The sequence below is a fragment of the Leuciscus leuciscus genome (genome assembly GCF_965113295.1).
Source record: "Leuciscus leuciscus genome assembly, chromosome: 2".
In the NCBI taxonomy this organism is placed as follows: domain Eukaryota; kingdom Metazoa; phylum Chordata; class Actinopteri; order Cypriniformes; family Leuciscidae; genus Leuciscus; species Leuciscus leuciscus.
The window spans coordinates 48,416,514-48,430,916 of NC_138726.1; the positions used below are offsets into that span (position 1 = coordinate 48,416,514).

Consider the following 14,403-nt stretch of genomic DNA (forward strand, 5'->3'; position numbering starts at 1 on the left):
TTGTCTGACCCTGGCGCTTCTGGTATGGATACACCAGGGATGGAGTTTTACAGATGGCTTGTTTGATATAAAAACAGGAAATGTTTCTATATTTTGGTCTTACGGAACCATGGCAACATGTACTTTAATGACCATCAGTCATTGGTGAAGATTAATAGGGCCTGTTTATATCCCATCAATCATATCACATTTGCCTTCAAATGGTTCTGTGTTGTTCTGGCAGTGTGTGAGAAATTAAATGTTACTCACATTTAACAGAAATTAAGCATTAGTTGACTAATCGAATGAACTGATTTGATCAACCTTTTATTGAAGGAAAGAGAGGTTTGATGCTACAAACACTCATAGAGGGACTGTAAGGATGCGGTTTGTTTGGTGTGAATTCATATAGAATTTATACAGAATGGGAAATACTGACAACATGACAGCATGTATTTAATCCAAATATGTACACTTCTACTCAAAAGTTTGGGGTCAGTATTTTTTTTAAAGAAATTAATACTTTTATTCAGCAAGGACCCGTTAAATTGATCACTAAACACATTTATAATGTTACAAAAGATTTCTCTTTAAAATACTGCTCTTTTGAACTTTCTATTCATCAAAGAATCCAGGAAACTTAATTGTCAACACAAAGTACAGAGCAGTGTTGCACTTGTTCCTTTGTATGACAAAAAAATATGTAAATGAGAACAGCTTTATGGGACATTCGGCTATATATTGTTAAAATACAGTATGTAAGCAGCACTGATGAGAGAAAACAGTTGCAAAGTGCCGACAGCCGCATGACATCATCAAGCGACATTTTGCAGCCATTAGCTACTTTCCATTGAAAATAGTTGGCAACATGGGTACAGAAGCACTTGAGCTGAGGTCAGATGAGATCTCAGCTCCATTATTTTTCTTTTGTAAAAGCTCTCTGCTTTTCTTTGGCAGTCTCAAGAGGAAAGTCCACATGGAGCCGATTCTTGGAAACCCTGTCATTTCTTTTTTTGTCCTCCATTTGTTGTCCTCAATGGCATATTCCACTGTCGCTCTGCGATTCACCGTGAACACTGAGTCCCCTCGCACTACCGCGGTAAACAAAGCCCCCTTACTGTTCTCGTACTGCCCGGTCATGGCCGTCCACTGACCTGAGGTCAGATTGTAACAGTCTATCATGCATTTCAAAAAATCATCAGATGGCCCGTTCCTCATGACGTACAAATTGTCCCTGTGGCCCACCATGCAATGACCGTAACTTTGATGCCGAACAAGCGTTGTGATTAACATCCATTCATCCTTGTTGGCTATGTACTCATAAATCTCAGTAGCGTCTTTAGGTCTCCAGAGGCATATGAAAAGTCTTCTCATGGCTTTGGCGCAAGCGACGGTGGTTGCAGGTCTTGGCAGATTGGCAGCAAAGCTCCAGGTGTCCGAAGAGACTTTGTACCTCTCCACAGAGGACATTATGTTCTTTTCATACTCTCCACCAATGACAAAAAGGTCGCCCACATGGCTAACAAGGGTGCAGTTGTAGCGAAGTTGCCGAGGTCTGGAAATTGTGCTCCAAGTGTCAGTAGATACATCATAGCAGAAACCAGACTCCACAACTTTATTGGTAATATCATAGACTCCTCCAACAATGTAGAGCTTGTTGTCTAAAACCGTAACTCCTGCCATGGTGGTGCTGGCGTTGAGTGGCAAATGGGTGAGAACCTTCCAGTCTTTCTCGTCCTCATCAAGATAACAAACAGTCCTCATGAAGTCCTGCAACAGCTTGATGGTTGGCGAATGACTACCGACCATGATGTACGTACTAGGAACAAGAGGCTCTATATATTCAATCAAATCCTCTGGCAAGCCCTTCACATCTTCTTTGAGGTCTTCATAAATGTCTCGAATGAAAAAAGCTGCACTCCTGAAGAGCTTCAATAACCCAAAGGTCGCCGCTGTGTGATACATAAGAAGGCAGTTGTCTGAAGTGATAATGTTTATGAGGTGCTCAGTTAGAAGCTCTATGTGAAGGAACGCAGTACACTCGATGGCGTCAACAATTTCATCACCGCTCAGCATGGGTCTTTCACTATGCATCACACGGAGGGCGACCAGGAATCCACGAGCGCTCGGCACCTGAAGACAAACCTCATCCTCCTGGCATTCCTTCATGCCAGACTGGAAAAGCGCTCGAAAGTATTCACAATGCTCCTCCAGGAGGCTTCTGTCCACCGTAAAAACACTTTCGGCAAATTTCACTTTCACAGTTTTTCCCATGAAACCCATTGGCTGGTAAACCGCCTTCCTTACATCGATCTCTGAGCCAGCACAGCTGCTTGTCTCCATCGGGTTACCTCCTCTCATTTTCATCTGAACTCCAGAGAAATGCCCACACAGTCAAACCTGTCTGTGAAGACATTCACATCACCATTGACTGTCCATGGTGTGTTCTAAAGTGACAGTGTCGAAGCAGATGCACTTGACTTGAGTGTGCAGTGTTTGTATTACTAACAACTACAAGAATAGAATCAGCTATACATAGAGGTGAAAAGTATGGTCGCATTATGCTGCTTGAAAGCAATGGCAGATAGCCACCGCCGTAGAGGGCAGCCGTCATCATGGTTATTTATTACCTTTTGTTCTTGGCAGGCATGAAAAGCAGGCTGAAAATTTCATCTTCTCTCTTTGATGAACAGGTGAACTGCCCAAAGCTGTAACAATGGTATGCCTGTAAGGGTCACTCTTTGTTGTGGGTCAGCATTCCAGGTGAACATGTGACTGCTTAAAATAAAATAAAACCAAGCAGACCTTGGTTATGGGTACTACTGGGGGATGCTCATTTCTAAACATAAGCTTGCAGATATTGTAGACCAGTTTAATTGCTATCCTGTGACTCCAAATTGTACATCTTTGAGTAGTCTAAGGATCGCTATTTATCTGACTTTTACTGAGCATAGACACAAGCCCAAATAGCATAGACCTAGCCTAGACAATTCTTATAAAAAATAGCAGCCTACAAATTCATTAAAGCAGTTTAATTGACCTAAAACTCTAAATTGTCATACATTGTGTGTTTGTGTTTAACAATGATAATTCCTATTTAAAATTTGAAGAATTTTGTGAACCGTAAGAAACAGTGGCGTCGTAGCCTACATCGTGTCTCGTGACCTCACCGATTATGAAGCAAATTGACAAACGCGTTTGAACGTCGTCAGCAAACAATTAATCATCATTTTTCATCAATTAATTTCTTACATTTGGGTCTTTTCAGTACTTTTTAAAATATAAAACGGTAGCCTACCGTTTATTTGAGCAAAGGCAAAATTAATGAGGCAAAATTAATGATCACAGTAGCAAGCACTTTTCGTTCATTTCCGACCATTTTTGAAATAACAAATTATCATATAATTTCGTTTTGGATTTAAACATCACAAATAAGCGTGTTTTGTTTTAAAAGTATTTAAGTCGTTGCTACAGGTAGTCAACCTCGACGTCAAAAAAAGTTTCCCCTGAAAAAGTAATTGAGTAAAGCGCACACTGTTAAAGGGAGGGGAATTGATTTATCAAACGCGAATTTTACAATTGCTGTAGTCTACAGTATGAGCTTTGAAGATTATTTTTATGTTCATGGGAGGCGGATTCACTGGATAGATTCATTCCGTCATGAACTCCAGCCCACCGAACCAAAATATTCCAGCATTATTTATTTCACTGTTCACTCCCCTCTCGCAACATCCTCTTCGACTGCAAGAGACTTCCAAAGCACAGAGAAAATAAGAAAATACGCTACCAATCTCGGACAAATGTTTTTATGCGTGTTTGTAGACATGTCGTTTATACTGAAGTATAAGGCGAGCCAGCTGTTTTGCAGAGAGCGCTGACGAGAAATCAGACGTCAGCATCATCCAGGTATGAACTCAGAAGATCAAAGCACATGTATACTGTGCGTCTAATATGGACTGCGTGATTCGGATCTTCTTCTTCATGTGTTCATTCTTCTATCTTATCACTTCTTCAGGATGTCTCTGATGTTTGGGAAAGCAAGAACGTGCAACATTGTCACAGTTCCTGAGCATGAGCCCTCGGAGTGTAACATAGTGATTTTAGGATCTATGGGATCTGGAAAGTCAGGTATGATTAACATACATTGCAGGGGAATATCTTCGTCATGTTCATAATCACAAACACTAGTTAATGCACATGCACTGAAATTGTCATGACACTTTGTTCCTGGTAGATTTGTTTGCAAAATCAAGGTGTCTTAAATTTTTATGGAAGACTTATACTGATATAATGTGCCTTGATAGCACTGTAATTGTATTTCCCCGTATATATTTTCATATCTGAGTGTAATTAAAATGACTGATCAGATTTATTTTATAAATTAATGTTTTAAAAAAGTATTGTAGCCTATATGTTTGCCTGGATAACATAGAGATTTAGTTTTAAGATGACAACTGAAACAGCAGAACTTTTCCATCGTCTTGCTGGGATGCTGTGTTATGTAATTGAAAATATTTCTGAACTTAGACTTACAGGAAGTTTGTCTGTCCCCCCGCAGCACTTACTGTGAAATTCCTCACAAAGCGCTTCATCAGTGAATATGACCCAAACCTTGGTGAGTTTCCCAGCTTTTACTGTTGTCACCAAGGATGTAACCAAATATTGAGGGGATCGAAGGTAAAAGTTTAAGAATCGGTCAAATTAGAAAATACTGAGTACAATAATGAGTGATTGAACATCTGGAGGAGATGTGTACCTCTCTACGTCTATAGTGGTTATAGTCCTGGTCTTAAAACAACACATTTGAAAGTGATTTATTAATCAAACAGATCATTTATCTTACTGAAACATTAATGCTAACTTTAGTTTAATATGTATATAACCAATAGGAACCCAGATGGATGACTTTAAAACTTAAAAGGGTTTTACATAAAAGTCCTTGCAATGCTTCATTCTCATTTTCATTTATTTTTTTATTTTTTTCTTGGAAGAAGATGAAAAGTTGAGGCTTATACTGACAGCTTTAATGTTACTAAAATGACAGGTTTTAGCATTCAACATTTTAAGACTTGCAGGCTTTGCCAAACCACTTTAAGAATTTGTCTTAAAGGGTTAGTTCACCCAAAAATGAAAATTCTGTCAGTAATTACTCACCCTCATGTTGTTCCAACTCTGTAAGACTTTCGGAACACAAATTAAGATATTTTTTATGAAATCTGAGCCAATAGTGAGCCTACGTTCTGACGTACAACCCAGAAGCGATGCGCTGTTACACTGAGGAAAATGAATAGTTGAATAAAGTCGTTATTTTCTGGGTTTTTTGGGCACAAAAAGTATTCTCGTCGCTTGACAAACTTAAGGTTGAGCCACTGTAGTCACTTGGACTATTTTAACAATGTCATTACTAACTTTTCTGGGATGGCATATCGATTACCTAGCAGCCTATGAAGAAGTGAGCCAGCTCTCAGATTTCATAAAAAAATATCTTAATTTGTGTTCCGAAGATGAACGAAAGTCTTACGGGGTTGGAACAACATGAGGGTGAGTAATTACTGACAGAACTAACCCTTTAAGTCTTTTTCCAACACCATTTAGTTTTTTTCTAATTTGTCATTTGTTCTATCACATTTACATCTTGTTCAAATTTAATTATTTCATGAAATCATTATATAAAATAATAAAATTGATAAAATGCACATGGATGGCAGGAACAGAAATGTCCTGTTTTATTTGGAGAAGAACTGGATGAAAAGACCTCATCTGGAGAAACTTTAAGACAAAACACATTATGCAACTATCATGTAACTTGAGCTGGTGTGAAATGTTTAATGTTTTAGTGAATACCAGTTCTTTTGGTTAGTTTCTTTCAAAAAACAAACATTAGCTTCTTTTACACATTACATTTTCAGAAGATACTTACTCTTCTGAAGAAGTTGTGGACCAGCAGCCGGTTATAGTCAAAGTGATGGACACGGCTGATCAGGTAATGATGTCAATTAGTATCTTTTGAGAATATTCTACTTGATATAGATTGCCACCTGATATTTGCATCAGATTGATCTCCTCATAATGCTTGGTGTTTTACTTTCATTTAATGGAAGTTTGTTGCATAACCTTGGCAACTTTACAGTATGCGAACAAATCTGTCTTTATTTAAATCAGGATGGACCAGTCAACTGTGAGCGCTATTTAAGCTGGGCCAATGCCTTCATCATTGTCTACAGCATTGACAACCGGAATAGCTTTCAGGCCTGCCAACAGTACATAGAGACTGTGACCCTTTACTCAAAAGGCCTGCAGCCAGACACTCCTGTCATTCTTCTAGGCAACAAAGTGGACATGGAGAGATACAGGTGAATTAAACATCCTTCCTGTTAGATCTTTTTCAAACTCATACCCTCATATACCCTCATTCACTATTCCCTATATTACTCCACTAATATAGTCGACGAGTGAGTGAATTCTGACACTGAGTGTGCCAGAAGGGCTGCCGCTTTTGCATAGTTTGTGCTTGCTGTTTAATAATCATTTAAAACTTAGCAAACTGGCAGCTCCAGTAGTAATGAAAAGATTTATCTTGAACTCTGTTATGAAAACAAGCTAGCCTGACGTCGTCATACTCAGATTCTAGTCAGAATATGAGTCTGATACTGCTCCATTGGGCTGTGATTATGGGGCGTGTTTCAACCGAACCAGGAAAGAAAATGCCTCTGTACTCAATTGGATAGACTTACAACCAATCAGAGCAACGGAGTAAGTGACGTATGTTGAGCGACTTCTCCACGGTTCGTTGATCGCGGTTCTCTGTTCCTCTTTTAAAATGAATGCGCTGTCGATATCTTCTATAACAGACGCAATGGCGGAATCTACACATCTCAATTCTCCAGCGGCAGCCATCTTTGTTGTAAACGAATTCAACCCAAGCGCTCTTTGATGACGTGGATGATTACGTTACTGTTGATCATCTGTCCATCATCGTATAAAGCCCGCCCTGACAATTTGATTTGTCGAAACAGCTCTGGTTCGAGCATAGTTGCTCCACAACGGATCAAGTCCAAGTCCGAACTTCCAGACCTCAAATGTTGTGGGTGGGGCTAAGTTCGGCTGGCATCCAGGCTAGAAACAAGGTACCTTAATTAAACAATTTAATAATCATTTAAAAAGGAATTTATACCTATATGACATTACGCTGTACCCACATTGGACCAGCTGTTTGGAAAATGGATGGATGGATGATTCAACTGTGGCGCCATCTTCTGGCAAGACATGGAAATCATTCTGCACAACCCTCATAGTGCATTATGGGTATTCTCTAGCCGTTGGTTGTAAATCAGTTGTACACTCGTTATTGCAGTGCATTATGGAATTGAATGAGTGCACTTGATAACACTGACAATGGTTTCGGACATCACTACAAATGGCTGTCCCGTTGTCCCTTCAAATAGTGCTTATTTAAGGGTATAGGGGGCTATTTCAGACACAGCCACAATGATTTGTCTTATAGGGGACCTATTGTGCACTTTTTCTTTGTTTTATTTTGGGGTCTACTTTTTCAAAAAACACATTATTTTCACATATTTTACATTGTTTCAGCACCTCTCTTCCCAGTCTTTTGGTAACCCCCTGTTAGTTCCTGTCTATATGAGTGCAATGTGCTCTGATTGGTCGGCTGGAGCAGTATGTTGTGAGTGATTGGTCAACCGCTTTAAACATGTTTCGGAAATGTCTCTTACCAAACCCCGCGATTTTCAACACACCACTAATGCAACTCAGCCAGGCCTCTGCCTCTTTTTTGCGTGTGTCTTGGGTGGGAATTATGTAAACGAGGAATGTTTTGACGTGTACATTCCGGAAGAAAACTCAAGACTACAATGGAGGTGTTTCAGGGAGTTCAGAAACAGTGACACTGATATAGAGAATAACTCCCTTTTGAGTGACTTTGTGTTTGTAACTTTGTAGACCTTTTTCATGCTCAAACAGCAACATTACACACTATTGAAAGTTGAAAATGTCAATTGACCCCTTTAAGCACAAATCTTAAACAGCCAAATCTCCTGTGTCAGAGTGGGTGTTAGTCAAAACAGTAACCAAACATAGTAAAATAGTGCATTTACATATTTGTATGAATGTCCTTTTGTTAGTTTAACTGGAAGAACGTATGACCTGTGACTAGCTATATTACAGCAATTATGCCCTGTACTACCGCAAGTTATTTAGATTTCAATCTTTCATGATCCTAAAATGTTTAAGTAAGGATTTGATTGGTCCAGGAAATGACCATTTATTGCCTTTTTATTTTCCTTTCATTATGCAAACACAGTGCATAAAATGACCAAATAACAGCTGGACTCAATCAATTCTATCTATTTATGTAACTACAGATTTATGTGTGCTTTGCCAGCCGTGCTTTAAATAAATGTTTTAACTGCTCATCCCCCGTTTTTTTCTGCTGTGCCATTCCTATTAGACTTTCCTTAACTCTTTATTGCACAATTTTATCTTAGGGTGCAGTTATCATAAGGATCCTATATATATTATAATTAAGAATTTATTTTTGATTTTAGTAAGAGGTCCATTTTACGTAAGAAAAGTCAATCAAATGCTTTCATAATGCATGCATTTAAGAGTTAAACATTTGTGCAATAATCTCTCTCTCTCTTTCTCAGACAGGTGAGCAAGGCAGACGGTGCAGCCCTGGCCTCGCGGTTCGGCTGCCGGTTCTTTGAAGTTTCCGCCTGCTTGGACTTCCTTTCCGTTCAGCACATCTTTCACGAAGTCGTTCGGGAAGTGAGGCGAGAGACAGACAGGAGTATCCGTCCGCTCTTCATCAGCGAAGACAAGTCCGCGATCAGCCTGTCCTCTGCTCCTCCCCTCACCGCCTGCTATAAAGAGCTGCCCACGCCAGCCACCGCAAAGCTGGTTACGGTGAAGTCCTCCAGAGCTCAGAGCAAACGCAGAGCCCCCACGCTTACACTGCTCAAGGGCTTTAAGATCTTCTGATGTGATGCTGCCCTCTTCTGATACAGGAGAGGATCTCTTCTGATACTGAAGGAGAACAACGTCTCTCACATAGGCCTACTTGAGAATGCAGTAACTGTATGAGAATGGACAATGTATTAAATATAGCCTATCAGAGCTCCAATGTCAATGTAATGTCTTTGTTAGCACTTCTGATGTTACTGTTATAATTTAGTTTTGTTTTTTGCACCACTATTATAGTTGTATTTTATTGTGATAAAAACCATTTCCACTTTAATTTCCAAGGATTCATGAGGATTTTTTTTTTACACAGCAGAACATAAAACCTAATTATCCACAGAATTCCAAAGAAAGATTCAGGAAATAAACACATTTATTTGTGTTTGTTCGTGTTAAACTAAAAAAAAATAAAAAAATAATGTAATATTGATTAAACATATATGTGATTAAACATGGTATAATTACCAAGTTTATTATGTTGCATCTCATCAAGTGAGATAGAAGCTAATAACTTACTATGCTTTGTATGGGCTGCAAAGAAAATATACAGATTCAATATTAGATTTAGTTCATGTAATATAAGTTTGTAAGGTACAATATTATGGTTTGGAAAAAAAAATCTGTAATTTTCAAGTTTCAGCTCATGACCAATTCTGATGCATTTTCACAATTTTTTTTTCTTTTTTATTAATTTTGTTACAACAAATAGTACAACTTGCCTTTTGAAATATACACTATAAAACTGAATATATGTGTGAATATATTGACACTGATTGTTTGACCCAAGGCTATAAGCATATATTTTGGACTAGGGAAACCATGAGTAATACGCAAACATTAGGACTATATTAAAACGCAATAGTCTCAGATGAAGTTATCACTTGGGGGGAGTTTTGGGACAGAGTCTCCTCATCTGTGTTGTGGACGTCCTGTTCACCTTCCCCCTCCGATACCGGTTCAGGATACAAAGTAGACACGTTCCCGTCCTTCCAGGTCACCACAATTTCTCCATGCTTCATTTCCTCTGAGGCTTTGCTGTTGGTTGAGGGCTCTTCCCAATCTCTATGGCTGTTGTGTGTTGTGATGTTTTCGGATGAGATGGAAAGGCTTTTCTCCTCTTTGACCTGTGTAACCTTATCAGTGACGATGACCTGCAACCCCTCCATTTCAGGGTTCAACTCTGTGACTTTTGTGGCTGCTTTGTACTTGGCTATTTGCTTCCTGTTCCTGTATGGGAGACATGGAAGTTATGGAAGAAAATTTCACATATATATATATATATATATATATTTAAAGATAGATAGATACATATATATATATTTAAAGATAGATAGATAGATACATACATACATATATTATGGGGGGCCAAACAGGAAATAATTATATGTAAATCTGAATATATAGATACAAATCTGAATATATCGTTATAAGCCTGAATATATAGTTATAAATCTGAATATATAAATGTAAATGCGAATATATAGTTACAAATCTGAATATATGTGAATATATAAATGTAAATACGAATATATAGTTACAAATCTGAATATATACATGTAAATACGAATATATAGTCACAAATCTCAATATATAAATGTAAAGCGTGAATATATACTTATAACTGAATATTTAAATATGAATCTGAATATATATATATATATATATATATATATATATAGTTATAACTGAAAATATAGTTGTAACTCTAAATATATAGTTATAACTCTGAATATATAAATGTAAATCTGAATATTTAGTTATAACTCTGAATATATATTTTTTGATCCTGAATATACAGTTATAACTGAATATATAAATGTAAATCCGATTATAAAGTTATAACTGAATATATATATATATATATATATACTGTATATTCAGAGTTATAACTATATACAAATTTATATTTACTGTATATATTCAGATTTGTAACTATATTCAGAGATACTGTATAACTATTTATTCAGATTTACATTTATATATTCAGGCTTATATATTTAGATTTGTATCTATATATTCAGATTTACATATAATTATTTCCTGTTTGGCCAACCCCATAATACACACACACACACACACACACACACACACACACACACACACACACACACACACACACACACACACACACACACACACATATATTCTGACGACATCCTGTGTGGATAATGTGCATTTATAGTAACCATAATTTAGTTACTATAAAACTGCTGTTTGTTACCTGTGTGGACGAAATGCTAGTTTGTACTAACCTATTAGCCATCATGCCCATGACCAACAGCATAGCACCAATCAGAAGACCCAGAAAAGCAAATGCCAGCATGCCAAACTTCCATGATGTTGCTGTTAAACAAGAAAAGGGCATTGGACAGTCTGTGAGTATTACTGTGATACAGCCACATCCAAGTGTGCACTTAAGCCATTTCATGGATGGGAAATTTCAATTCCGTAAACGTGAGAAACTAGAAAGACTTTAAGTGCAAGCTTGGCACACTCACGGTCCTCTGTGCGGTAAAACCACTGTAAAAACTTCATCTGTGCCTCTGTCATTCCCTGTGCAGGCGGCTCTTCAGCAAAGTCAGGCTCGTCGGTCTCTAAATCACTGTCTCTTCTGGATCCTGTGAGAAGGAGTGAAGATGAGATTTATATTATAGCATGAGACCATAAAGAGTTGGAGCGAGGAAGGTCAGTGGAGTTTCTTTTCATATTCTAAAATGTGGCAGAAATCGCTTTACACTCTTGTGATTGTGAAGCCAGAAATTGTGACATTATTGTCAAGCACATTCCCTCTATAATTCACATTACTATAATGCAATAAATAAATACAGTGCTGGTCATAATTATATGCCCCCTTGGTAAATGTGATCAAAGATGGCTGTAAAAAATAAATCTGCATTGTTTATCCTTTTGATATATATATATATATATATATATTTTATATATAACCTTTTATTGAAGTAAAATAATTGAAAGTGGGGGGAAAATCACATTATGAACTAAATGTTTTTCCCCAAAACACATTGGCAACAATTATTTGCCCCCTTTTAATAAATACTTTTTGCAACCTCCTTTTTCCAAGATAACAGCTCTGAGTCTTCTCCTATAATGCCTGATGAGTTTGGAGAACACCTGACAAGAGATCAGAGACCATTCCTCCATACAGAATCTCTCCAGATCCTTCAGATTCACAAGTTCATGTTGGCACTTCTTCTCTTTTGTTCAGCCCACTCATTTTCTATAGGGTTCAGGTCAGGGACTGGGATGGCCATAGTAGAAGCTTCATTTTGTGCTCAGTTACCCATTTTTGTTTTGATTTTGATGTTTGTTTTTTGGATTACTGTCCTGTTGGAAGATCCAAACATGGCCCGTTATAAGATTTCTAGCAGAGGTTGTCAGGTTTAGATTTTTTATCTGTTGGTATTTGATGGAATCCACAATGCCATCTGAACAAGATGTCCAGGACCTCCAGCAGAAAATTAGGCCCACAGCATTAAAGATACAGCAGAGTTTTTCATTTTACACATGGGGTACTTTTTTATCCCCGTATGAACCAAACCCATATTAAGTGTTTGCTGCCAAAAAGCTTTTTTTTTTCTTTCATCTGACCATAGAACGTTTGAAAAGTAACTGACACTACTGGAACTTCAAACGGGACGGGTTCTATGGACAGATGAAACAAAAAAAATTCCTTTTTTGGCAGCAAACACTTAAGATGGGTTTGGTGCACACAGGGATATTTTTTTTAATAAAATATCAAAAGGATTAACAATGCAGATTTATTTTTTACAGCCATCTTTGATCATATTTACCAAGGGGACAAATAATTCTGACCAGCACTGTAAATATTGAATAACACGATTGAATTTTCTTTTACTTACTGATTTCACTTAAATGACAATTAATAGGTAATTTGCATTGCCATTCAAGTGAAATTATTGAACTTAAATATACGAGCTTGATAAAAATGATCATTCTAGAAGAAAATTTCAGATGGCACTTAGAGGCTTTTGCATCTGAAGTCTTCATATATATATATATACAGTACATGTACCAGTCAAAAGTTTGGAAACGTTACTATTTTTTATGTTTTTGAAAGAAGTCTCTTATGCTCATCAAGCCTGCAGTTAAAAAAAACAACAACAAAAAAAACCAGTAAGATTATGAAATATTATTTCAATTTAAAATAATGGTTCTCTTTTTTAATATACTTTAAAATGTAATTTATTTTTGTGATGCAAAGCTGAATTTTCATCAGCAAGTACTCCAGTCTTTGGTGTCTTATGGTCCTTCAGAAATCATTCTAATATGCTGATTTATGATCAATGTTGGAAACAGTTGTGCTGCTTAATATTTTTTTTATAACCTGAGATACTTTTTTCAGGATTATTTGATGAATAAAAAGTTAAAAAGAACTGTATTTATTTAGAATAGAAATCTTTTGTAACAATATACACTACCGTTCAAAAGTTTGGGAACAATAACTTTTTTTTTTTAAAGAAATTAGTACTTTAATTCAACAAGGATGCGTTAAATTGATAAAAGGTGATGGTAACGATTTATATTGTTAGAAATGTTTTTATTTTGAATAAATGCTGTTTTAATGAATAAATGCTGTTAACGTTTTACTCATCAATGAATCCTGAAAAAAGTATTCCAAAAAAAGATATTAAACAGCGTAAACTGTTTCCATCATTGATAATAACTGAGTATCAAATCATCATATTAGAATGATTTCTGAAGGATCATAAGACACCAAAGACTGGAGTACTTGCTGATGAAAATTCAGCTTTGCATCACAAAAATAAATTACATTTTAAAATATATTAAAAAAGAGAACCATTATTTTAAATTGTAATAATATTTCATAATATTACTGTGTTTTTTGTTTTTAGTTTTTTTAACTGCAGGCTTGATGAGCATAAGAGACTTCTTTCAAAAACATTAAAAATAGTAATGTTTCCAAACTTTTGACTGGTACTATATATATATATATATATATATATATATATATATATTGATCAATGATACATTAATCAAAAGTGACAGTAAAGACAATTATAATATAACAAAATATTTCTAAATAAATGCTGTTCCTTTGAACTTTCTATTCATCAGATAATCAGAAAAAAATATATAATGGTTTGAAATATTTAGCAGAACAGAGGTTTTCAACATTGATGATAATCAGAAATGTTTTTTGAGCAGCAAATCAGCATATTAGAATGATTTCTGAAGGATCATGTGACACCGAAGACTGATGTAATGATGCTGAAAAATTAACAAATTCTTAATATATTATATATTCATATATTCATATTTTTGATCAAATAAAAGCAGATTTGGGAGTGTATGTCTGTCAACCCAGATAAAATGAACGTGACAATGTAGACACATAATTCAAACAAAAAATCTAATAATTCAGATGTTTTTTTCGGCTTCTACTCA

At 36.4% G+C, this 14,403-nt stretch overlaps 3 protein-coding genes across 4 annotated transcripts in view; 1 reads left to right on the top strand and 2 right to left on the bottom strand.

Moving 5' to 3' along the window:
- Window positions 1–273: 273 nt before the first annotated feature.
- kbtbd13a (kelch repeat and BTB domain containing 13a) lies at window positions 274–3,524 on the bottom strand. The gene has a single exon (XM_082148825.1). It carries the CDS (start codon window positions 2,344–2,346, stop codon window positions 820–822), a length of 1,527 nt encoding a protein of 508 aa, XP_082004951.1. The 5' UTR covers window positions 2,347–3,524; the 3' UTR covers window positions 274–819.
- A 176-nt stretch (window positions 3,525–3,700) lies between these two features.
- rasl12 (RAS-like, family 12) lies at window positions 3,701–9,235 on the top strand. Its single transcript, XM_082148853.1, has 6 exons — window positions 3,701–3,885; window positions 3,995–4,107; window positions 4,538–4,594; window positions 5,889–5,962; window positions 6,142–6,332; window positions 8,646–9,235. The coding sequence occupies exons 2-6, from the start codon at window positions 3,996–3,998 to the stop codon at window positions 8,977–8,979; spliced, it is 768 nt and encodes a 255-aa protein (XP_082004979.1). The 5' UTR covers window positions 3,701–3,885; window position 3,995; the 3' UTR covers window positions 8,980–9,235.
- Window positions 9,236–9,672: 437 nt separating this feature from the next.
- The window catches only part of LOC309483171 (uncharacterized protein), a 9,112-nt gene continuing 4,381 nt past the window's right edge, over window positions 9,673–14,403 (bottom strand). For both annotated transcript variants that reach the window (XM_082148839.1, XM_082148840.1), the window contains exons 4-6: window positions 11,457–11,576; window positions 11,211–11,301; window positions 9,673–10,185 (exon numbers count right to left, since the gene is read on the bottom strand). In XM_082148839.1, coding sequence (XP_082004965.1) covers window positions 9,807–10,185; window positions 11,211–11,301; window positions 11,457–11,576 — 590 coding nt within the window. In that variant the 3' untranslated portion in view covers window positions 9,673–9,806. The remainder of the gene's footprint in view (window positions 10,186–11,210; window positions 11,302–11,456; window positions 11,577–14,403) is intronic.

What these genes read in the sequence shown, in the direction of transcription:
- kbtbd13a (XM_082148825.1), bottom strand. Translation starts at nt 2,346, where the DNA reads ATGAAAATGAGAGGAGGTAACCCGATGGAGACAAGCAGCTGTGCTGGC.
- rasl12 (XM_082148853.1), top strand. Translation starts at nt 3,996, where the DNA reads ATGTCTCTGATGTTTGGGAAAGCAAGAACGTGCAACATTGTCACAGTT. An exon ending in TGAATATGACCCAAACCTTG is followed by an intron (nt 4,595 to 5,888) that starts GTGAGTTTCCCA and finishes TTACATTTTCAG; the next exon opens with AAGATACTTACTCTTCTGAA. An exon ending in GTGGACATGGAGAGATACAG is followed by an intron (nt 6,333 to 8,645) that starts GTGAATTAAACA and finishes TCTCTTTCTCAG; the next exon opens with ACAGGTGAGCAAGGCAGACG.